The 25334-nt window shown below is 50.4% G+C and overlaps 1 protein-coding gene across 9 annotated transcripts in view; it reads right to left on the bottom strand.

Annotated features, from left to right (window-relative positions):
• The window catches only part of agrn (agrin), a 221128-nt gene that overhangs the window by 125915 nt on the left and 69879 nt on the right, over window positions 1–25334 (bottom strand). For 7 of the 9 annotated variants that reach the window (XM_068597704.1, XM_068597710.1, XM_068597705.1 and 4 more), the window contains one exon: window positions 6283–6321. In XM_068597704.1, the coding sequence (XP_068453805.1) occupies window positions 6283–6321 (39 nt within the window). Of the gene's footprint in view, window positions 1–6282; window positions 6322–9881; window positions 12068–25334 lie in introns of those variants that run through there. The other 2 variants (XM_068597712.1, XM_068597709.1) reach the window with 1 other exon arrangement.

Raw genomic sequence — 25334 nt, forward strand, 5'->3', positions numbered from 1 at the left:
TGCTTTGTGCACACATGAGTTGCTCCCGTGGTCCAGCGGAGTGGGAAAAGGGACGACCCCCAACTCGGCAAGTCCAGGACTTACATAATAGTCTTTCGTGAAAAGTGTCGCACTGTGGCGTACGATGTGCCGTCTAAAGCCACGCCCCCCAGCCAGATAACAGGTTTGCGATCTTTTGCACTTGGTGCTTCTCTCTTTGTCTCAACATCGTCTGTTCTCTCTCTCTCGCTCTGCGCTGTCACATGAATCTCAGTGAGAGGACAGCAATCAGCATGGTGTGTGTGTGTGTATGTGTGTGTGTGTGTGTAAGTGGTGTCACTGACATGCTGCTGGGCCAAGTGTCGGTGTGTTGTAATTGTGTCCAGTGGAGCAGAACCCGTATACATCCAACACACAGGCACACATACACACACACACACACACACACACACACACACACACACACAGATTGTGGTTGACATCAGGGCTTCCAGGTCCGAAAGTCGAACGTAAGGGGATGACGGCAACCAACACGTGCAAGCAAAAAGCTCCCCACTGTGTGTGTGTGTGTGTGTGTGTGTATGTGTGTGTGTGTGTGTGTGTGTGTGTGTGTGTGTGTGTTAACAGTATGGGTGAGACTTCCAGCTCACTGCAGATGGAGCTACCATGCGAGCAGTGAATTGTGAATCGACTGTTTACCGGTATGGATCAGAGAGACTGATCCACAACCAGCCGCACATCCGGTTGCCATGACAACCGTCAGTAAATGTACGGGTACAGAAGACAACCACGCGAACCCTGGAATGTGTGTGTGTGTGTGTGTGTTTGTGTGTGTGTGTGTGTGTGTGTCGGGGTAAGGTTGTGGGGGGAGGTTCAGAATGGATAGTTTCCTGCCCTCCCCTGGTTATGAGCCTCCAAGGAACGCACACACACACACACACACACACACACATGCAAATTTGTCACGCATACTCAACGTGCGCACTCGCACACTGCAACACAAATCACAAACACACACAGTTGACTGTAAAAACTGTAAAATGGGATGTTCGGGCGCCTGGAAAAGAGTGTGCGTGCGTCTGTGTATGTGTGTGTGTGTGTGTGTGTGTGTCTGTTTGTGTGTGTGTGTGTGTGTCCTGAGGTTCAACTGCAATCTGTAAACAATGTTTCTAGCTGAGCGAAGAAAAACAAGAGACAAAGGGGTGAAATGTTCAGAAGAGTATGAGAGCGTGTGTGTGCGTGCGTGTGTGTGTGTTCATGTCTGTGTGTGTGTGTGTGTGTGTGTGTGTGTGTGTCTGACAGAACAAGAGAGCACTGAACTGCAGCTGCCTCGACTTCCACCGCAGCCAGCTGCCTGTGAGCACAGAGACGACGTATATACAGTATCTGTGAGAACAGTGAGGATGTTGAACGCTCCAGTGACTTCCACTTCTTAATTAGGGAAAACACTAACTCGGCTAATAGCAGGATATTGTTCCAGCCACTTATTTTCCTCTAATTACACAACCCTGACAGCGAAATACGTCCCACTAGTAACGTTTTCCTTTTTTTATTTTTTATTTGACACGGCCACCCAGCCAACATTTAAATTAGCACCTTGCCATCATCATTGAAAATTTTTTAAAAAGAATGACAACTGAGTCCCAGTGTTAAGAAAAAAAAAGAAGGAAAAAAAGATTTCCGCTGCTGCGTTAATGAGAAGGAATGAGCGACGGCGGCCTTTCACTGGGCGCTGAATGGCATCGACACGCGAGGAACATAGAGCGCTCATTCAAAGGCGACATCGCTCCCGTCTGCGCGCTAATTACTTCCAATAAATGACAAAGAGCTTCGAACGGGGGTAAAGGCTTTCGAACCAGTCCCTCTGCGCCGCCGCGCCGAGCTGATAAGGCCTCCGATAAGCAGCCCCAAACCATTAATGAGCTCGCGTTGGAATCGTGGCGTCAACGGGGTTTTGTTTGTCCGGCTCGTGTCATCCTTTCAGACACTCGGCTCACTGGAAACTAGCTTTATTTTTTGTTTTATTGTTGTTTATTGTGTTTAATCCATGAGGAAGAAACACGCCCTGTTGTACGATGAGTAGATGAACATAATGTGCGTCTAACGAGCCATCAATATGGACAAACAGCATCCTATGACTGAAATATAGACTCACTCACAGATATCCTATTAAAAAAAACACCTTGAAAATGGATTTGATGGCTTTGTTAACTCGTATCTGGCGACAAGAGGCCGGTTAAAAGCTGCTGTGCAGAACACTTTGTCTGGCTTCTATCAAACAAAGGAGCCTGATGCTAAGAGTCAGAACTGCTGATCCCCCAGGTCCGAGGTCCGGGAATAACCTGCGTCAACGATCGCCATTGCATAATGTGTCAACAATTACTCGGTGTCCTTGGGAAGGAAAAGCAAGGTAAAGTGGAGCCCCCGACAGCTCCCTCCTTTCTGGCTAATATGTATTTTATTTGTTGTTTTTTTTCCCCCCCTCTCTTTGGACTACCGCTCTAACCCATGTCGGCAGATCGATACCGAGGTAAAGCTGCGGTGGCGTGAGGCCTGAGTGGGAACGCTGCCTTTCTTCACTACTTACCGAGCGCCTTCAGGGCGCTCACGTATCTGCTGAGTCCACAAGGCGCGCTGGAAACCAGACATGCTGCCCTGACCGGGGGGGGGAGGGAGGGGGGGGAACGAGGGGGGAGATACAGAGTTCAGCTGCGTAATTTGAAGGCTCTGTGTACTTTAAAAAGGGCAACAAACTTTCCCCGTTGATAAAGTGTCAAGGCCGCCGCCCCTCACGCTCCCGCTGCACGGCGGCGGGCTAACAAGCTGCTCCGTGTCAAAAGCCGGACATGACAACCCCCGTTCTGTGAAATCGCAATCCCGGGGAGGCAACAGCGTTACCGCTGGAGCCCTTTTGATATCTTGATGCGGGGCGTTCTCCACCCCCGCCGCCTCAGCTCCCAAAAAAGATGAGGTAGATATGTTTTGCCTCCGTTGTGTGAAATCTGTGATGTGAAATGATTTAATTAAGATAGGCCGCGGAGCCATAATTAATTCTGCCTCTCTCCGAGTTAGGCTTACTGTCAAGAACACAGGAAACGGCTCCGGCGGAATAAATTACGGGAGGGTTGTCTCCTGTGTGTGTACGTGTGTGTGTGTCTGTTGTTTTGTTTTTTTACCTCCCACATCTGAGGGGGTAATGGGTTTGCGGTGCTCAGTTGCTGTATTTTCCCAGAGCTGACAAAAGGTTTTGTCAATTCTTTAGGACGAGGAGGTAGTGTTCTCAAAGTGCAAGTGAGACCGCTGGAACTTGTTTCTTCCCTTCTATCCTTTTTGTATTTGCCGTCCCACCATCTTAGATCAAATCACACATCAGTCCAGGAGTTTATTTTGCCTGTCAGTGAGTCGCGTCCTCCGGGGAACACTGTCAGCGACAAGATGAGAAAATTGAGGGATTCTCGCAGGCTCCTGCCAGGCAGCCGGTCACGGAGGACCTCCGAACTGTCAGAGGCTCTGTTTTCCGATTACGCGTTTCCTTTCCTCTCGGGGTCCCGTTCTGTACCCCCCCCCCCCACCCTCTCGTTCGGCCGTTGTTCAGTCTCCTGCGCTTGCGTTCGGAGGAAATGAAAGGGAAGCTCCGGGGAGCCGCCTGCAAGCGCACTTTCCTTTCCGAAGTCTTTGAGACTGAATTCCAGAAAAATAATCTATTCCTTATCCTTGTTCAATTACAGCTGGATCTGGAGTAAGTCACCCGGTTTAGCAATAAACCTTCACAGATTGTATTTGATACTAGAGCCTCCTTACGATGCCCTTAACTAGTGCACCAACATGCCTCCTTTGGATGCGGACATCACGGGAGGGTGGCGGGGGGGCGAGAGCCTCGATCATTTCTCGCTGTCGTCCCCCGATCCCTAAAGTCCAGTACTAATCCCTCGAGCTACAGAATCCTCTGGGCTCGCTTCGACCAAGCGTGCAATGCCTGTCTTATTATCGGGAGACGACAGGCAATAATGAGCGCGGCCCGAGCCAAGCAACTGCTGCTTTGAGCTTTCAAAGAGAGGCCTAATTAAAGGCTGCTTAGTGACTTTTGTCACTTTTTTTTTTTCCTCGACTGGTGATTATAGGCCATTCATTGGGGAGGATTCGTCAGCTATTTGCGGCCGGCGGCGCACGCCGTGAATTCCATCGAAGGGATTTGCTTATGTTGTGCCGAACCCGCGTTTATTAGTTTTTTCTCTTCCCTCCCCCCCTTCCCCCTCAGCCAGCGAATCCCGAGACTTCCCTCGCTCCAATTTGCAGAACAAATTTCTTTACTTTGCGCGGCATCTCCTCGCGCTAATAAGGACGTCTCATCAGCGGTGCAGCTCAGAGACAAATTAGGCCGTTTGAAAGAGCAGACTGGCGGTATGGCGTCTGCGATTTCCTGTAATGAAGTGCCGCGCGTTCTTTGGCACTGAGGGGCACGTTTCGGTAGAACAAGGCCCAGTGCTCTTTGGAGTACATTTGACTAATTGTGGAGCGATATTAGCCCGTCTGCTGGTCTGCAGCGTCCTCTCAATCGCCCATCCACTACTGCTAAAAAATAAAAAGCTGCGCCTCTAAAAAGTGGCCTACTGTCTTATTTGGGCCAACTCTAATTGTCTCACTAATCTCTCCAGCGCTAAATGACCCGGAGAAACTGCGTCCCGCAGGGAAGGCTTACCCCGTTGATTGGAGACTTTGCCTTTTGTTTTGCTTGGCATATTAAAACAGCACAGGCTGCTGATGTAAAGCCTGCAGAACTATTGGAAATGTAATTAAGGGCGAGCAGCAGCTTTTAAATGGTTGACTAGTGCAGAAACAAACTGCGGCCCCTCCGACGGCAAAGAAAACTTTCATATGCGGGAAATGAGTGGCTCCATCGATAAGCGGGGCGTCATTTCCTTTGTGTGGGGGTAAGAGGTGGGGAGGGGGGGGGGGGGGCTTCAATAGCTAACAGAAATGAGCTGCACACAGTTTCTCATTTTTCCAGTAAAGAGACAAATTTTATGGCAATATTGGCTTTAAACACAAAAACCTCCGTGAGATACGATCATTTTTCAAGTCAATTTAATTTGCTGCGGAAGCAAAAACAAATAGCTTGATGTAAACTGTGTTTCGTCATTTGAGGCACAAAAACAGGAAGACAATAGGATAATAAAAATAGACATTCTTGCACACACTCCTCAGGTGTTCGGCGAAGCCAAACGCCGCGGTCATTTCACATCGACAGCAAACAGGCTTTTGTCCGGAGAAACAATCACATTCATCACAAAACTACCTCTAATTTGTTACTTTATTCTCTCTGGCGGACCGCTTTGTCCAAACAGGCTGACCCATGGGGCGAGTGATCGGGCAATTACCAGAAACAGACTCAGAAAGCCCCCACTGTGGCCTTTTGTGCCTGACATCAGCCGGCCGGCTGGAATCATTAGAAGCATGTTCTCCTCGCGCCTTTCCTCCACACAAAACCTCTGGCTTTGTAAACCTCGCGCGACACCTTTCGGAACCGGCTGGAGTCCGTCCCTGCCTGTCTGTCATTAGCGGTATAAAAGGAAAATACAACACCGAGGTCTGTCAAACGCTCACTCACTGCGCTGCCTCTGATAAATATTCATGAGAGCAGCTTGAAAAACAGCTGTTTTCCTCCAATTAAAGTCTGCCTAGATCCACTGTTTTGGAAATAAATTGTATGTTTTTGTTTTTTTTTTGTATTTAAAAGCTTATGTTACTTGGCCAGAAAAACAAAAGAAACAATTCAGCACCCATTGTGAAGATTTATATGTGGGATGGAAGGAGGTGATGCTGCTCTGCGCTGCTGGACCACAACCCCCGTCCCCCCCTTCCCTCAGCAGACTCAGGTAATGTAGACTACCCAGGGAAAGAGAGGAGAGGGAGGATGGAGGAGGGGATTATCCTATTAGACTCTATCAGAAGGATGTGAATGCTGCCGTGGTAACAGGTAGTGAACATCAGCCTAACTAGCCGTGCGGAGCGAGATCAAATCAAGTCATCAAAAGATCCCTCTCACATCAAAGCCCCGGGCGGACCTGGCCACGTGCCCGCCATACCAACCGTGCAGAGACAAAAAAAAAAAAAAAAAGAAAGAAAAAAGGCGGAGCGGACCGAAATCGGGGCCTCGACGCGCAGACGTCTGCCCACTTCAAAAGGCAGGGAGTGCGCTGCCCGAGGTCATAATTCACAGGTACAGCGCAAAAAAAAAACAAAAAAACACAAGCGGTCAACGGCAGCGTGAAGAAAGAATAAAAAAACCCACAGAGGACTTACCATCAGGAGGCTGGGGCGGCGTGAAGTGAGGAGGTTTGTCTGAAAGAGATAAAAAAGAGAAAAGGGTTTTTTAGTGTTGTGTGTGTGTGTGTGTGTGTGTGTGTGTGTGTGTGTGGGGGGGGAGGGAGGCTTCTCAGGGGTGCTGGCAAAGTAATTGAGTTGCTACACACACAACAGAAAAGACACATTTTCTATCCGACACATTCTAACGCGGTGACCGGGAGGGGGGCTGGTCGACAGCGGTATATTTCAGCGATAGCGGTATCACAATTGTTTTTGTCTTTTTTCTTATTGTTTTCACGGTCTTGTCATCCCAAACCACACCGCGGGACTTTTGATATCATAAGAGCACATGAGATTTGAAAACACTCGGGGTGAAGGGACGTGCTAGTGTGTGTGTGTGTGTGTGTGTGTGTGTGTGTGTGTGTGTGTGTGTGTGTGCGTGTGTGTGTATGTAGGCGTGATAAGATCCGAGTGAGTGTGAGATAAGATTTAGGAATTCCACTCCGGTGAAGACATACAGCACATCAGTGAAAACGCACTCGCTCCCCACCTCCCCTCTCCACCATATGCAGAATGAATCAGATTGTTTTTGTTTAACCCCCCTCCACCCTAATATATCAAATGACATCATTATTCTCTCTCCTGGTCAGCCCCCAGCAGGCGATGACATAAGGCTTGTCAGGTTCGTGGGAGCCATAAAACAAGACCTGTAGTGTCAAATGACACAGAGTATTGAGTAACACACACACACACAGGGGAGGTCTCATGAAACCTGAGACATTTGCAGTTTTGACACCTTTACAACATGGCTCTCGTCCAGGTAATGACAATGCATTGCATTATGTAGACGGAAAACATGCAGTTTGCTTTGCCATTGTTTGGCAGGAAAAAGTGACGAAACACTAACCGAGCGCGACTTCTTTTTTCCCGATCGCACCACTGATGGTTTAGGCTACAAAAAGCCTGGAAAAAGGTGAGTACGGCAATTTCCCAGAGCCTCAGCGGTGGTCTCCCAGATTGCTTATTTTGTGCGACAAACAAAGCAAAAGCTATTGTGGTCCGAATATAAAGACAGAGAGACGAGGGGAACAGAAGATCATCCCGCTGGACGGGATGGAACAGGAACGTGTTGGCGTCTTCGCTCGCTAAAACGACTGATGGCCAATTCAAGCGGTCTTTTGAAGTGGGATACCAGCCGACAGCTTGGCGCTTACGCAAAGGGAAGACATACACCACGGACGCCGAATGACACAAAGCTGTAAGCAAAGTCAGAAGACTGATATTTCTGACACATTAAACTAATCAGCTGATCTCCGGATAGGACTTTAGTGTCATGATTTACCCGGCAACTCGACAGGCCGCCACGATGCACATGTGTACTGAGCGCCACAAGATAAATACATCATCAAATTACCGCCGCTAACACGTTTTGGTGGGTTTACGGAGTGAGGGGGCTCCGTCAACCGCTGTGGCGACGAGGGGGCCGTGATGCCACGTCGGCATCCCGAGATGCAGCTGAGTATTTTTTTTATTATTATTTAGGCTCGCTTAAAATTGCTTGTTATTAGCCGGGGCTTTTTGGGGAGGGGCGGAAGTGTGTGTGAGGGAGAGAAGAATGAGGAGAGGAGAGAGGCGAGGCGAGACTGTTGCTGGAGGTGAATAATGAAGTGTCGGCTGAAGCTGTTTTCCAGTCAGTCATGACGGTAACTGATATCCATCTGGAGGAGTGGAGGCGGGGAGGACGGGGGGGTTCAAGAAAACATATAAAACGAGTGAAACAGAAATTGTGGGGTAATGTCGAAGAAGTTCTGCCGAGAGCACACGAACACAGAAAGCAGACGTCCACGCACAAACCAGCTGCTTCCTGTCTCGCATTTCGTGAGCGTGCCTGCACACACAGAAAGACGCGCCGACGTCGCACCTAGCGCCTGACAGAGAACAGAGAGAGAAAAGAGAGAGAGAGAGAGCCGGGCGACTCTAAACGATTTCGTCACATTTCCATAATGAAAGGACAAGATAAGGTCTTTCCATAAACATTACCCCCCTCTCCCCTCCCTTCCTCTCGCTCCCTCCCGCCACGGCAGAGCTCCGCATGAGTCGCCCATCATTCAGCGTATATCTTCAGAGAATCAATATGTGTCCGACGCTGACATTCAGCCATGTGAGGGAGTCTGCCACTGAATGTGTGTCATCTGCCCCCCTTATTGGGTGACGTATAGTCACACATGGAGCGTGGGCTCCGTTGTCAGGCGGTAAGGGTGGTGGGGGGGTAGTTGATTACTGTGTGTGGACATGTTTCACCCCATATGGTGACAATAGAGCAGAGCAAATCTGAGGTTACGCGGCTCCTCTGACACCCTTCCTCCCACCACACACACTCTCACACACACACACACACACACACACACACGTCAGCACTACCAGCCCTGTCACCAGCTGTCCTCGTGGCTCCGGCAGCACAACAGAGCCGCCTTTGCATTTCGTTACTTTTTTTTTTCGTCCACCCGTTTATTTTAAACTCGCTTTGGTATCAATTGGAATAGAGCCGAGTCTGTTCTGGGACGGGTTCGACAACGCTCTGCTCACGAAACGACCCCCCCTCCCCCTCCTCCCCTCGCCCACCTCAGCCGGTGAGAAGGAGGAGAGAGAGGGACCAAGATGAGGAGGAGAGAGCGGTGGACGGATGCGAGGAGCTGCATCTATAATGCAACTTTGCCTCATGCATGTGGCTGACAGTCAACAGCCTGGGAAGAGAGTAACAGACTGTCAGGACGTCAGAGGGGGAGAAGGGTTGACACGGGACAGCAACCACGTTTACCCTCCCCCCTGAACACCACTTCGACCTCCAGACCCCAAAACAACGATGTCTGTTTTTGCCTTATTGTCTCATGGTCATGGGGCACAAGTCTGGCATAGCTAACAGCCCCCTTCGGAGAGTTAAGGACTTTTTTGCCTTTCACGCAGTCCAAACAAAGGCAAGCCGGGCACTCAGAAACAGATTTGTGCGAGTCTGTGGCAGAGTTAGCAGCCCGAGTGTTGACACACTTCAAATGGTACGCAGCATGGGGGTTTCACAGAAGGAGGAGGAGGAGGAGGAGGAGTAGAAGAAGAAGAAGAAGAAGAAGAAGAAGAAGAAGAAGAAGAAGAAGAAGAAGAAGATACTGCGATGGTCATCATCCAAACTGCCACAAGTAACTGAGCCGAAAGCCTCGAGGCCTAAAGGTCATGTTTGCGTCATCCAGAAGGCGTTTAGTTGCCATTTAATTCCTTCGCCTGCAGTTCAAAGTAAATGCCAAGTCTTTAGATAGGAGACATGAAGCATTTTTTTTCTTCGTGCATCTGAATCAAGGAACCCCCATTCCTGACATTAAACGCCCCACTTCAAGTGCGGATAAGGCCACCATGAAAGGTAAAGTCGGCTCGATTTGAATGTGCGACGCAAAACAACTCCCACCTGATTCCCACCTAAATTCTGTCTAAAAAGGACGACGCCAACACTTGATTTTGTGCCACTTTTCTTTTGCCGAACAGTAAACCCATTTGCTTCGGTGTTGTGAAAGTATAATTGTGTTGTTTTGTTGTTGAAACCAACGTACAGTTGTTGAGGAACAGGAGCACAGCGAAGCCCAGTGTGGACGTGGCCAGCAGGATCAGACAGATGTTGCAGGGGATCATGAAGTAGCGCACCACCAGGGACACCTTGTGCTGGTACCTGCGGTCCTGCTCCTGCAGCGGCGGCGGCGAGGGATAGTGGCACCCGCTCATGCTCCACTCCAGCGACCCCCTCCCCTCCAGGGTGGAGGAGAGGACGGGACGCGGAGGGCGCCGAGGGGCGCCCAAAGACCCGTTGGAAAAAATGATGGCGGCGGGGTGAGGGACGAGGGGCGAAAGGTGGAAGGTACAAAGAAAAAAAAAAAGTACCACAAAATAATAAAGATGGACGCGTAATGGGCCGTGCGGGTTTTCAGCGGCGGTTCCAGCTGTGCACCGTGGCGAGGACCCGGTGACCGTTTCTGTCAGAGAATCGCAACAGCGAGCTTTCAGCGGTTTCCAGGCAACACATTTTTTTGGGAGGTAATAACATCCATTTGGGGAAAGAGAACCGACAGGGGACAAGGGAGGAGGGAGGGGAGGAGCAGACGGGACTCCTACAGCCCCCCACCTGTCCACACAACCTCCATCCTGCTGAAACTAATGGGCTTTCAATCTGTACTGTGCTGTTGTGAAGTGGGTTATACTTACAGCGCAAACATGTGTGTGTGTGTGCGCGCGTGTGTGTGTGTGTGTGTGTGTGGGTGTGTGTGTGTGTGTGGGTGGTGATAATGTGTTTGTAAATGTGTGTCAGTGTGCTGTTGGCATGTACGTGTGGTGAGATGCACCTAAACCAGAAATTGTGGGCGTTTGGGATTGTCAAATATCCACACGGGAAAGAAGAAGAAGAAAAAAAGAACTTCCACGCAGGCCCACAGTAAATCCACAAACGGGAAATTCTCCTTTTTCTTCCCAGTGACCCTGACAGGCGTAAAAAAAAAGGAGGACTGGCTTTTCTCCTCTTTTTTGTTCTCCTTGCCGGACCAAGCTGAGGTCTGGGTGTCACAAGTATTCCCCAAAGGGGCGCTGGGCAAGCATCTCCTCCTTCAGCCTCCCTGTGGCTCTCCTGACCTCAAACACGCGCTTTATTTGTATCCAATGGGGGTGGGGGTAACCGGGACCGGCTTCCTTCGGGGTTCACGGTCCGTCCGCGCGCCCCGGAGCAACTTCTCTCTGCCGTGGCGCGCTCAGCAGGGCGGCTGGACAGCAGCTGGCTGCCGCTCGCTGATCCACATCCCGAGGGTTGTTACTCCTCGGTTCAATAACCTTTCCACTCCGGGCCAGTCTCGTGGAGTGGGTAAGCAGCTGCACCCCCACCACCACCACCACCACCAACACCACCCTCCCGACCCCCCGCGGCTGGTGCGCTTGGGACCGAAAGCAGGTCAGATGAGAGACCAACAAAAACAAAACAAAAAGTTGTGAGTGGAGAAGGATTGCTGGATCCCGCCGCGACACGGGAGAGCAGCAGAGATCAATGAACTCGTGGAAAGAGAGAAACCCTCTGTGTGTGATCAGAAGAGCTCGAGGCGGAGATTTGTCGGGCTTTCTTCTCTTGTGTCAGCGCCGTGACGGAGACAGTGAGAGGCAAAAGGTTCTCATTGCGCCCTGATCCGTGCTGGATTTGGCGTCTTCTATTTCTGCCTTTTTCAGGAAACTACTTGCCGTCGCCGCCTCTCTCCCCTGCGCGTCCTCGAGCATCCAGCTCCGGTGTTCAAGTGGCTCGTGTTGTAGTCCAGCGGTGCTCCCGGTGCGCTTGTCCGCAAAAGACGTACGTATGCGCCAGCTTCCTTCCCCCCCTCTCTCCTGTTTCTGTGGGGATCCGACGGGTTACTGGTAGCCAAGACAACTCATCGGGCTCCGGGGTTTATTCATAGCGCGCGCGTAATCACCCGGGCAGCAGGTAGCGGGTCCCGGTGTCAGCGCACCCAGTCAGCCGGCCAGCTGCAGCGGAGAGGAGCGAGTCAATGAGAGGACTCAGCCAGACACGGAGAGAGAGAGGGAGGGAGGGAGGGACAGAGAGAGAGAGAGAGAGAGAGAGAGAGAGAGAGAGAGAGAGAGAGAGAGAGAGAGAGACCAGGGGGAAAAATTGGAAAGCGGCTCCTGACACTTCGGTCCACTTTTTCTTTTTTTTTTCTTCTTCTATTGGAGAAAACAGCAGCGGCGTGTCGCTGGTCTTCACAAACACTCCTCCAGCGGAACGGATGAGCGCATAATAAGAGAGCGAGAGGGAGGGAGAGAGAGAGAGAGAGAGAGAGAGAGAGAGAGAGAGAGAGTGGTGGGGGGAGTGGGTGAGGGGGCCGTCTTTAACAAAGGCGGAGGGAGGGAGGGGGATGGAGTGTTGGGTGAGGGAACAGAGGAAAAAAAAGAAAATGAGCGAGAATAAAGGCTTTGGAGAATGGTACTCAGTCCTGTCAGAGAGTGTCTCTATGTGTGTGTGTGTGTGTGTGTGTGTGTGTGTCTGTGTGTGTGTGTGTTGCGGGAGAAGGGGGGGAGCAACAGTGCAGCAGCAAAACAAGAGAGGGCTACGGTCTTGGGAGACGTCAACCAACTCCTCCATTTGTTTATAGCCTAATCAAAAGAAAGTCTCCTCCACAAGAGTTGGAGACTTTCCACAAGATTTAATGAGGCAAAACTGAGAGAAAATAGGCCTGCTGATGGGGGGGAGGGAGGGAGAGAGGGGAGGAAAACTTAAACACACGAAAGTCAATCACATATCGAGTCCCTCCAAGCAGCGTAACCCATTTTGTGGTTGTTTTTTGACCGATATGTGCCACCAGTGCAGAAACAAGCCAGAGAGACTCCACAAGGAGCCAATATTCGATTAATGAACAATCCCGTTTTGAGCCTTCACTGTTCGGACTTGCTTTCATGGCGAGTATAGGAATGGGTTTATTCCCCACACACTTTGTTGAGGAATAAGATGGCAAACCAAAAGAAAGACAAAAAGGCAGATTTGGCCAAATATTCGGGAGACGGCAGGAAATCTTTTGCGTCTCCTTCTGAGAGCGTAACACGTTGTTGCCCTTTTTAAAATACGCTGCATTGTCGCACCTCCGACGCGGTAACGAGGTCACAATCGAGGGGGCCTGTTTGCATGCGCTGTTTTTTCAGCGAGGCCCTGCATCAATATCTACTTTGAACAAGCTCAGCGGCAGCAGGCGCCAGATGCGAGGCGGTATCTATCATCAATTATTTATGTCTTCTTTTTTCCCCACTCTCTCTATCTGTGTCTCCATCTCCCAACCCCCCCCCCCTCCAACTCTGTGCTTCACACAAGGGTGCGCACACACATACACGCACACACACTGGCGGTGTCTGCGTCCGCGGAGGAATCGCATGAATGCACACACAATTGGCTTTTCTCTCTAATAGAAACACAAACACGCGGCAAAATGGCTTCTTTTTTTTTAATGTTTCTGTCTCTCTTTTGCTTTCTCTCTTTCCAGCATGTTCACACAACTTGGAGACAAACTCACACTGCAACACACATTGCAACACACACACACACACACACACACACACACACACACACACACACAAACACACACACAGGTGTCTGTCCTCCCCCCAAAAAACAGACAGTGTGTTCATTCCCAGGCTGAGCTCTTAATACGAGGGGAGCCAGGTTTTCAGACGGCACGCTGAGGGTCAGGAGTTCAACACCCCCCCCTCCTCCACCCCCTCCCCATCCGCCACCATCGTAACTCACCAAGAGGTGACCCCCGCACCCCTCCTTCCCTCAACCCGTGCCCTCCCCAGACACGTAACCCCAGACAGTCCACATCAGCTCTCACGTTGCATAACAAAACCTGATTTATGGACTGACTGACAAGAAAAAGGGAAACAGCTGCTGCGTCTCGGGGGCTCCCCCTCTCTTTTGCCTCCCCATGCCACTTCCGTCCCTCAAATGAGCCTTTATCATCTTCATCGTCGCGCCCGTTGTTCCAACCAGTGGGAACTTGTGGCTCGGTGAAGCAATTACGACACACCAGGACATTCGCCAAGGCGGGAGGCCCAGGTTCCCCCAGCAGAGGGCGCTAGGGAGTCGGCTCCGGGCCCCGGGGTCCCGTCCCTAAACTACCGCTCCCCGCAGCCACGACCCAAATGAGATCTTCCGTCGAACATCAAACGCTCAGCTGCTTTGATCCATTTTTAATGCCACAAGTAGCGCACAAGGTTAACATCTCTCTCCCTCTGAAGGCTTTGAAAAGGTAATTTCCATTAGGGAGCCAAAGGAGCTGCTCTCCTGTTTAATGGTCTGGCAGGAGTGAAAGGTTGATGTGCGGGTGCACAAGCGAGTGTGTGTGTGTGTGTGTGTGTGTGTGTGTGTGCATGCTCGTCTTTATGCAGAGAGGGGGGAGAAATGTGTCAAGTTCCATAACCAATTGACAAGGATGCCTCAATTTAGTGTGTGTGTGTGCGTGTGTGTGCAGCCCGTCTTCTGGCCAGCCGGCCTTCATCTAATTGATCCAAGAGAAAACAGTGGTCGCCTTTGCTGAATGACAATTGAACCTGCGGCAAAATAAAGCCAAAAGGATTGAACCCTGTGAAACTGCAGCGATGCATCGTTTTTTAAACCTCAACCGGCGAGGGACGACCTCGTCCCGCGTTGTCTTTGCACGTGTCGGTCTCGGGGGTCAGATCACGTGCAGTTTTGGCAGCGACACGCGGCATCCGGTCGAGCACCGCTGCGTATCTGAAAGCTCCCTTTCTGCGGTGGGCTCGGGCACAATGAGCGGGAAGTTGTATGAATCAGATTTCAGAGGTTTGAAAGTATGAACTGCAGCTGATTTTTCGATGATTAGGCGGGTTTGTACTGGCGATACAGGAGGCTTTCTCTCCGGACAAGCCGACTCCGAAATGCCGCAATCAAATGACGAAATATCCAATTTGCATTTACAACATTTTAACTGCGGTGCTGATTGGTGGGGGAAGCGAACGGCGACCAAGCACCCGAGGGGGAAACTGCATTTTCGACTGGGATCATTTAGCCTGTTTTCGATGACCTGACGGTCCAAGTGTGACTGACTTTGGACGTGCACCACGAGATAAGTCGCTCTAAAGAGTCTTTTCATCAAATGATCTATTGGAGGGAGGAGGGTAGGGGGTGTGACCATAGCATTGGTGCATTAGAGCACGTGAAAAATAATCCCTGTTGATGAATACAGCAACACGCCATTATAGTGTGGATTCAGTCCATTTTTCAAAGCAGGCGCTATCAAAAGCGAAGCTGTTGCCTTCACTAATGGCATCAGAGATCATCCTTTCCCGCTGCCCATTGTAAATGTTTTTTTTTTTAATGATGCTGATGAAAAGGAAAGAACAGAAAGGAAAAAAAGAAGTCTGTTAAAAATTTAGGACGGATCTGGTAATTGCCAGCACTAAAGCCGTCTACGGGCCCACTCAACTATTCATTTTCGATGCATGTGCACATACTGATGTTACGGAATATCTGCCGCAACCGGGGTTATTTCAGCCTCGTGTCTCATCGCTCAACCTGACAGTTGACACTTCCTTTCCGGTATGTATTTATATGCCCCCGCTGCCCTACATTACATGAGCGGAGTGAGACTTATAATGACTCTAATTCTGCAAGCGAGCTATGCGTTCAGGGCCAGAAATTAGGCCGACAGCGGAAGGCCATGTCGAATTCCTCATGTGCATCGAGCCGCGCAGCCGGGCCGGTGAAGGGGAGCCCAGCCTCCTCGCCCAGTGGGCCGCGGCGCTGAGGCGCGGGCAGGTGGGCCAATTGTCTCGCTACGGTATTAACTCCAATCATCATAAGTCAGACGTCGCCGGAGCCTTCCGGCAGCCGCGCAGACCTTCCCAGCCGGACTGAGTAGCGCTCGTCGAGCAGCGCGCGAGGGGCCTCTCGCAGCTGTGCGCGGTTAACGGCGTTAACCTCTGCTGAACCGGGTCGCAAGAAAGACCCGGAGTGGGAGGACAGGCGGTATGAGATGCTTCCAGGGCGATATCGTGACCACCGGGCACCAAAAAAACCATGCAAATGGAGGAAAAGGATGTTGAATTCATTGTGGAATCGGACAATGCTCGTTGTACAAATCTGGAACGTGAAATTACATTTTTAACTCCGAGCAGAAGCCACAGATGGCAGGCGAATTAAGAGGCCACCGCTGGTCCCACCACGGAACAGCTGAGAGCGCTCCTCGACATCGATTCTCAACTCGACTGAAGGGATGAAGCATTATCCCTCGTTTGGTACTGAAAGCAGCCCTGCAACTGTGGCTGGATGGAGTAATTAATCCAGGAGTTTAAAGAAGCTAAAACACACTGAACCGTGGAGTACAGGAGTTGGAAGACGAATCCCAACACAAAAAAAAAACAGTCGCCTGGCACCACTAAGTACTGTCTAACTTTGTATTTCAGCCGCGCTGATTATTTTAGACGACAAAGTCCAAATCCTGCTCTCATGACAGCACTTTTTTCCCTGACTCAGCGGCTGATGGTGGTATTGCGCAGCGTTGATGGAACAGTGAAACGAGAGAGTTCCCACACGACGTAGGCTCCACTGGATGTGACTCACAGCGTGACACATCCACCCGGCGTCCGGTGCCAACTTGGGAACACTCTGAGCGCAAATCTGTGTACGTCGACGCTTGTTTTGTTTTTCCATCCGTTGTTGTTGAGCCTCCGATCGATGTGATCCGCAGTCCGCAATCAACGCTTCTGGCCGCGTTAGCCTCTTCCTCCCACGCCCTCCCACGCTGCCATGACCTGCTTTTCCGGCCTACTCCGAGCCAGCTCTTAGCCTGTGGTCTTATCCAGGACCTCTCCACATGCAGTTTCCTCTCACAAGGCCCCCCTCCTCTCCGCCTTGTTAGGCTCATCTGGAGCCTAGGCCTAGCCCGAGGGCTGATGCTCTCAGGCCCGCAGCCCACTGACTCTCTCTCGCCTCTTCCGAAGGTCTTTAAGTGAAAACGGACTTACTCAGGAAGGAGTACACTCAATATTAGCCGGCGCGTGTTTTTCTTGCCAGGCCCCCCTGCGCAATCATCAACACCCACAACCGTAACGATTACAGGATGCAATCTCCTCCCTGTGCCTCTGCCGCGCCCTGTTCATTCAGATTGTCAGCGCCCACATTTCCCCTTTAATAGCACAAGGAAATGACTTCCATGGACAGGTGAATAATGACAAATAATGACCGAATGAGAACGAAATTGCAACCAAAAAAAAGAAGAAGAGAGTAGAAACGAGAGCAACCCGGCCAGCTACACTGGGAGCTGATGGTGGCCGCGGTACAGGAGGGAGAAGAGCATGGAATCAGCGGAGGAGTGGTTGGCTCGTACTGCCTTCACGCAGGAAAAGGCTGCCGGAGCTGAAGGACGATACAGATGTCGGTCTCCGGCCAAGTCAGCCATCTGTCACGGCGAGCCGGCCAAGTCACTTTGGCCCCGTCACGCCGAGGAAGAGGCGGGAGACTCGTGACCACCAGTCATTACGGTGCTGGGAGCTGTCCTTTGAACGTGGCCGATTCCCAACAGCAGATTACCTCGCATTCGGTGAAGGAAGGACGTGAAGAGTGGCGGCCTGCGGGTGTCGAGCATGGAACGCTGGCGCCGCTTGTTTTCTTTCTTTACATATATCTTGAGTAGTTTTGCAGACCCCCCCCCCTCCCTTCCCCAAAAAACGGCAATGCGCAGATGTTGGAGTCGGATGTTGAAGTCACACTGAATGTGCTGAGTGTGTCAGATCACACTTGCCACACGGACCTTAAAACCGGAGTTTCTAGTTCTTGACTCTCCCTACATGTATTAATTGGAGTCATCAAGCCTCAGGCTACGTGCCAAATACAGGTAATATAAAAACATATCTAATTAAATTAAGTCCACTTTAAGCCAGGCGTCATACGGAGCCCCCACCTGTAAAACAAATCCTCCGTGTTCAGTCCGAACAAGCCGTAGGCCGCTGACAAAGGTTTGCTTTGGTAATAATCTCGGCTATTCTATTGGCACCTATCACAAAATGTTGACATGATCGCCAGCTCGAGGCAGACACGAAGGTACACAGAGAGATAAGCAGGAGCCCTAAGTATCACCCTTCAGTACGTTAACACTAATGTAGAGGAGAAAGAAGTCAAGAGATACGGAATAATGCCACAGCCACGGGGACGTGCCGCCGCACACAGATGAGGAACGATGCCAAGACAGAAAGTTATTTTTCTTCTTCTTTCTTTCTTTTTTTTTTTTTTTACATTTCTTGCGAATAAAAGGTTTCAGTTATTTAATGAGCAGCCTGTCTGAAGCGGAACATTGTGCATTGACTTGAACTAGAAATCGACTATTTGAGATTCCAGCTCCATCAAAGGCCCCTGCGTTCCTCCATACAGCAAATCCCTTGTGTTCGACATCAATACCTCGTGCCTTTTTTCTTCTTTTTCTGAACATATAATTATTGTATCCGCTTCCTTTGTTTGTCCGCACGACGACGGATCAACATACATCGCCGTGAGATATTCACACTGTGCCCAGGCGGGTTTACCTGATGGGCTTCCCACTTCAAAGCTGACAGTGACAAGCTATTATGCAGAGGGACCCTTTCATTTGCATTTACAGTAATGAACCCACGCTCTTCTCTTCACTTTGCTTTTTCCTCCTCTCTCGGCCCCGTCACTGGCGGCTTCCACATGGATCGGGATCCTCCCGGATAGAGGGCAGAGAGGGAAGATTAATTGGCGAGCGATACCCTCCTCGTTGAGACGCAGCACATAAATGAAACGTCTATAAATTATTTATATGCCTAATCAGACGGCGTGTGCTCAAGTTATTCTCTCAAACAAGACAGCTTCCGTGCTCTTTTTTCATTTGAGTAAATAATTCTTGTTCCCTTTGGTGAAAGAGTGCAGTCAGACAGTGGAAGCAGGAAAGAGTAATGAAAATACGCTGCCTAAATGACGAAATAGCTGTTTTCCGTCTGCAATCAGTCAGGAAAATGAGTGACCCGCTTAGCACCAGGTATTAGAATGCATCCTGCGTTTCGGAGGGTTTGATAGGAGGAAGAAAGTTTGTGTGTGAATGCAAACAAAGAGCACTTACTATTCGCAACAAGGTGCCAATGAAATGTTCAATCAGTTGCTGGAGACAACTGGTGACTGATTTGAACGTGCATACGAGCAAAATGAGCGCCGAAGTCAAATCAATCAGGTTTGAGCACGACCACTGGAACGAAAGTGTTTTCTCAGGAAACAACACGACCGCTTTCGGGCGAGATTGTGGTTTGAGATCATCGTTGGTCATGGTTCCATCACACGGTTGGGGTTATTGAAGTATCGTGGGCAAACTTTTGAAGAAAACAGTGTTGACTCAGCAAATAGTTGTCTCCCATTTTTGTTTTTACATTTCTGATGTTTTGCCTGAACCCATTCATCCACCCCCGACCGCCACCCGATGTGGACGTCGCTCCTTACTGTGGACCTTATTTCCTTCTGTCCTGGACTCACTTGAATGATGCTGTGTCATTTTGGGGACAACTGATGTGAATAAAAACCTACGAGTTGCCATCAATGTAACTTAAATTATCTTTAGGTTCGATACGAATAAATCTATTAAATAGTTTTTTAAATATATGATCATTTAAACCAAATAATGGTTGGTTTATCCAAAGATTGTCATTCAACAGATATATACATATAGTACATAGTATCAAATATATATAGTATCAGAACTTAATTTTCTACTTTTAAACCATTTTTAAACCATAATGTATTTAGAAAACAATTATTTTGGCATCAGTAGCTTTTTAGCCACACATTGAACATGCCGTTGTGGTCCTAACTCAAAACAAAGCGCCGACCGTGACCGCCATATTCGACGTTTCGCTGGTGGGGAATGGGAGAGTGAACCGGATTCTCCTCCTCTTGGCCGGCGCTGCCGTGTCTCCTGAACCCGCGAGTTAGCGAGGCCAGCGCTGTCTCAGGTGGTTTGCACTCAAGAGGGAAACCAAAGCTAGGAAAGAGAGCCCTTACCGGCCGTGGAGAGCAGAAATCAAACCGCCAAAGAACCGTTGACGGACTTGTCAGCCGGCTAACAGACAACAATACATAAAACCCTGAGACCAGCTGTCTGTCAAACAACCAGGTTTTAGCTGCATCCTCTCCAGCCACACGGTGCTCGGAGACTCCCGAACACACACATGGACACAAGATAAGCATAATGACTTGGCATTCACACACAATACAAAATACAGAGACGGACGGATACATCTCTCCCTTCAAATGCCACAAGGTGCTGCGGGGTTAAAATACATGCGAAGGTGGGAAACCGGACGGTTCAATGTTTTATAATGCCTTCATCAAAAGAAAGTTTCAGACTGGGATAAAAAAAAAATGTAAAAAAGCACCAGCAGGCAGCGGCACAGATATGCAAGAGCTCACTGATGTTTCCTGACCTCGCTTTTAACTGCTCACAGACGAGAAGTCATTTAGCTCACTCGCCGAGACAGCTGATTAGCTGAAATAACCAAACTCCCGCTTTGACAGTGTCCTTGAGCGAGACCTCGCTCCTGGGTGCTGCTGTCCGGTGGCTGAGGCTGATCTTCTGACCTCCATCTTGAAGGAGACACGAGGAGAAGAAAAAAAAGGAGAATTTCTCCACAGGGATCAATAAAGTATCATTCTCTCTGATGCCGAGAAACCCCTTCTCAATCTTCCCCTCGGTGATTGGCCTCAATTATTGCTTCTAACTGGAGCTGGCAAAGGTTGCGCAGTGCATCCTCGCGGAGCAGAGCAGACGAGGGAAAGAATATTTTGGGAAATTGAAGTCGCCTTCTCGCGCCGGTCCGGGTTTTAAGAGTTCAGAAACAGAGGGGCTTAAGTGGGCTACATCGTTGGCACAGCAGCCAAAGAGGTCAATGAAGTTCCCACTGAGAACAACGTGAGGTCAAACTGAACGTTCTCCACCGAGTGTTCGTGGTAGAGATCGCTATCCCATGTGCTTGCGTTGGTCTGTGAGCAGGCTCGGGGATGTCCGTGTCTTTTCGGTTCAGAGGCCCCACGTTCCCCTGGGTCTGAATGAGCGGGTATAGATTGGATGGATGGATGACCACGAAACCAAAAGCACACATGAGCATGTCTCTGGTGTGAATCAATAGAAGTGGACATTCAGTATCTGTGCGTCCGTCTGTGTGTGTGTGTGTGAGTTTCTACACGTCCTTCTCTCTCACGGCTGTCCTTCTCAATCGTCATCAGTTATGAGTGTGCCGATGTGTCGACTCGCCTGTCATCCAGAAGTGGCGAGGGTGGCGTGGAGAGAGCGAGAGAGAGAGAGAGAGAGAGAGAGAGAGAGAGAGAGAGGTGGACTTGGGTTGGTTTGGTTTTCGCCAGCAAATGCGACGAACAATAATGAGCTTGGCGTGTTGCCGAGGCAATGAGGCGCCCTCTTGCATTATTCATCTGGGCGGCAAACTGATAAACGTGGTTGAATGAAGAGGAACAACGGCGGCGGACCGAGAGAGGCATTGGGAGGCGTCCTGAGGCGCGTCAAGGTAAACGGACACCGGGTCAGGATGGATCCGCCCGCAGCCTTGGGAAGAGTATCGCTGGGGAACCGGGTTGGACTCCGACCGGGTGTTACGGTGAGGGGAATCAAACACACGCATCTCGGCGCTTCCTCGCGGCACCACACACCCGCCTACCATGTGCACCCAGCGGCACCCCGCCCCCCCTCGCTACTTGCCACCAAAGCGGTTGCATCAGTCTACGAGCATATAGGTACAGCGAGCGAACCTCCCGTCCAAAGTCTCACATGTCGTGCCAAATTCACACGATCTGCACGGAGACAGCAGGGGGAAGAATTATTGCCCCGTTGCTACGGTAACACCTCGTATGCAGAAAGAGAGAGAGAGAGAGAGAGAGAGAGAGAGAGAGAGAGAGAGAGAGAGAGAGAGAAAAAACCCATGCCCGTGCTATGAGAAAAAAGAAATGCCGATTTGTGAGATTTCATTTTTGAAAGCCATTCCGGTGTCGAGGGGGGAAGGGAGGGAGCGCTGAAAGAGATGGGGAAAAAAGATTGGCGGTGATAGAGGGAGAGAGAGAGAGAGAAAGAAAAGAGACTCGGGGATACAGTGAAGACAGGGGAGGTGGGAGTGAGGCTTCACTCGCAGCAATTTGCAGCAGTGCTTTAGACAATTTGGGTCACTTCTGTCACCGTGCTTCTATAAAGCGAGCAGAAACACCTCATCCGCCATTCATTTGGTTTGGCTTCCACTCCGACACCTGCAGGCCATTTGCATTCTGTCACTTTTACCTCTCCCTTTCATTCCTCCCTTTCGCATGCCACCACATTTCCTGAATGAGAACACACTGGCAATTGCTGGCCTGGCGTAGCACACGGGCCAGGACACGACACGGCCTGCATCCAAAGAAGAAGAGGTTGGTGCGGGGGGGAGCGAGCATGTTTTTTTTAATTCTTTTCTCTCTTCTCCAATCAGCTCCTTCTTAGTCCCTCAGCCCCAGCACCCCTCTCAGGTTTCCACCTACAACCCCCCCCCTCGACCTCCCCACCCCCTCCGCACCACCCCTCCACCTCATTTCTTGATCAAATCCAGATCTTGTGCCGTCTGACCCTTGCGAGCCCTTGCAGGGCCCGGTGTCTCTCACTCCCCCTCACGGGACCCCGAGGCCCGATCGTATGTCTCGGCAGCAACAAACGAGCGCTCAATAGAGGCTCGCCTTCTCGGCTGTCGAGAGATCCACGCCGCCGCGCCAACTACAGCAGATCCCCCCCCCCCCCTCGCAGACCAACAGCGCCATCGTACCAGAGCAAGTTGTGCAGTATTCGCCGAGTTGAATTCGGAACGTTCTTCAAATCCAGTCGGGATGAAACGTACAAAGCCAATTTTTGCCACGAGGGATGAGAGGCACGCTGCTTGTCTGGGCTGATCCCTCGCGAGGAATACAGCACAGCCAGAACAACTGTCTGACTGCCTCAGAAAAAGAGAATTTCAGACTCGTAGGCTGGAGAAGTATGAACGCTGTGAATTTAGATTTCACAATGTGTTCATATTGGGGTTTTTTTTTAAGCAGCGCTGTGCAATAATTACATAGCGGTAGCCAACAAATGTCAGAGAGAGGAGAAACAGGTTTTTTTTGACTATCGAGGATTAGGGAACGCTTCATGTTTACTGATCAGGCTGGTGTGTGAAGCTTTATAGTGAAAGGGTACCAGGATGAGAGAGAAAATAAGGATCTCACACCGGCGAGTGCTGCTTCCTGAAGAGGGAACACTTGCCCACTGCCATGTGCCAGACAGGATTTCACTTCAGTGGTAATCCTTAAATTCCCATTTCCCCGTCTTTTACGTGCATCGTTTTGAAGACTGCCCGTCCGTTCTCATTGTTTTTTGCTCGGCCTCAGTGGCTATTACGGCTAATGTCACCTCTCCACGTTCCTTCAGTTCTCGCCACACAGACCCAAAGCGTCGGTCCGACGCGTGCAAATGCGTCGATAGTGTTCATGACTACGATTTCAACAGTGGTGATTATTTAGTCTAGGTCCCAAACAGAGACGTTCAATGTACAACATCATGGAGCAGGGAAATAAAAATCTCCTGGAAGGCTCCGGCCCCGACCAGGAATTCGTCCCTCACATAACCCTTAATAAAAAAATGACATAATATGTGCATGAAAAACAAACGCAACACGTGTTCACGAGCCTACTGAGCCGCTCGGTGGCGATGCTGTTCCTCTTTCACAGTCTCCAGATTTGCACCTGATGATCTCGTCTCTCGGTGTTCACGATTCACTGGTTATCCAAACTGTTGTGCTTTGACAAACAGCGGAGCAACCCACTTAGCGTTCACCTTTTGCTTTCGCACGGGTTTCAAAACAGGGAAAAGTGAAGTCTGTTTTTCATTTTGTGTCACGGCTTTAAGATGGTTAAAACATGCGCACACGCTGTGTGTGTCGTTGCTGTGGGGCTGTAGATTCCCCGTGATGAAGAATCTAGGGCAAACCCCTTAAGTGGAGAGAGAGAGACAGACAGAGAGAGCGAGAGAGAGAGAGAGAGAGAGAGAGAGAGATCATCAGAGCCATTACTGCGTGATAAATGATTTTGCTAGTTGGTGAGGTGCCCTGAGGGTGGGGCAGAGTGTGTGTGTGTGTGTGTGTGTGTGTGTGTGTGTGTGTGTGTGTGTGTGTGTGTGTGTGAGTGTGTGTGGAGAGGAGGGGAGGGGGGGGGGGGTAAACCTGTGGCTTACTTCTATCAAGATCCCGTGGGACCCACGTCCTGCTAAAGCTAATGCAATCTGCTTCATTACAAGGGGAGAGGAGAGTGGATGATCCAACCGCACACACACACACGCACACACACACACACACACACACACACACACACACACGCATCTGAACTATAACTGTACCGATTCACATTTTCTGTCTGTCTCTGCAACAGCCCACACACATGTTGAACTATGCACACTTTCTATCACAGACACAGCACACACAATCAAACTTCTCCACACACATACACACACACAATCTCACACTATGCAGGCAATCACATCTCAAGGGAGAAGGAGAAGGAGCCAGGCCGAACTCAGAGTAGGAGGCAAATTAGAGCGAAGTTGAAAGAGCCGAGCGGTGGATGGAGAGAGGGGGAGGTTAGAGCAGGACAGGTGGATGGAATAGACCGACCGCGTCAACCAGGGGGGAGGAGAAGTGTGCGAGAAGAGAGGTGTGAGGGGAGAGTCGGAGAGATAATACAAAGAATCAGGTTCAGTAAGAAAGAATTTTAAAAAAAGAGGGATTAGATGTTAAGAGCTTGAATGAACAGAGAGAGAAAGAGAGAGAAGAAGAAGACTCGGGGGAGCTGGAATGACAGCGAGGAGTTGAAAAGGTGAGTGCGAGGGAGCGACGGCGAGAGGGTAATGGCTGGTATGGAGAGGCGTGAGCAGCTCCTGCCAAGATAGTGGAAGAACCGGCGAGCGAGAAGAGGGAGAGAAATTGAGCAGCGTAACCCTCAAGACCCCGCTGTCTGCCGAGGAGAGCTGTGTGTTTGTGTGTGTGTAGGTCGAATTGTGTGTCTGCATCGTCGTACGGCGCACGCTGCGCTGGCAGGTCTGAGAGTTGTGGTGTCAGGCTCCTCGGCTTCTTCGTGGTTGAGATTTAGGAGTCAGGGATGTCTCCTCCTCCACCTCCCTCCCCCCCCCGCTCATCTTGCGTAAGACAGCCTGCTCGCCTGGCTGGCTGCCTGTCGGCTTCAACCTCTGGATGAGGCCCAGCAGGTGAGGCGCAGCTGGATGAGCTCTGGCTCGGAGTCAGAGTAGCACATCACCAGCCCGTGTACAGTACTTCCTCCCTGAGAAGTATCGCACTTGGAGGCCTCTGGATAATATCCAGGGTTTTTTTTTTCTTTTCTCCAGGACTTTTTAACGGTGAGCGGTGGCTTAGCTGCTAGGAAAAGCACGAAGAACCATGACTACAAATTACTCGTCTTTCGA

The sequence above is a fragment of the Clinocottus analis genome, unplaced genomic scaffold (assembly GCF_023055335.1).
Source record: "Clinocottus analis isolate CAN_PGR_092001 unplaced genomic scaffold, fCliAna1.0.p SCAF_4, whole genome shotgun sequence".
NCBI lineage: Eukaryota > Metazoa > Chordata > Actinopteri > Perciformes > Cottidae > Clinocottus > Clinocottus analis.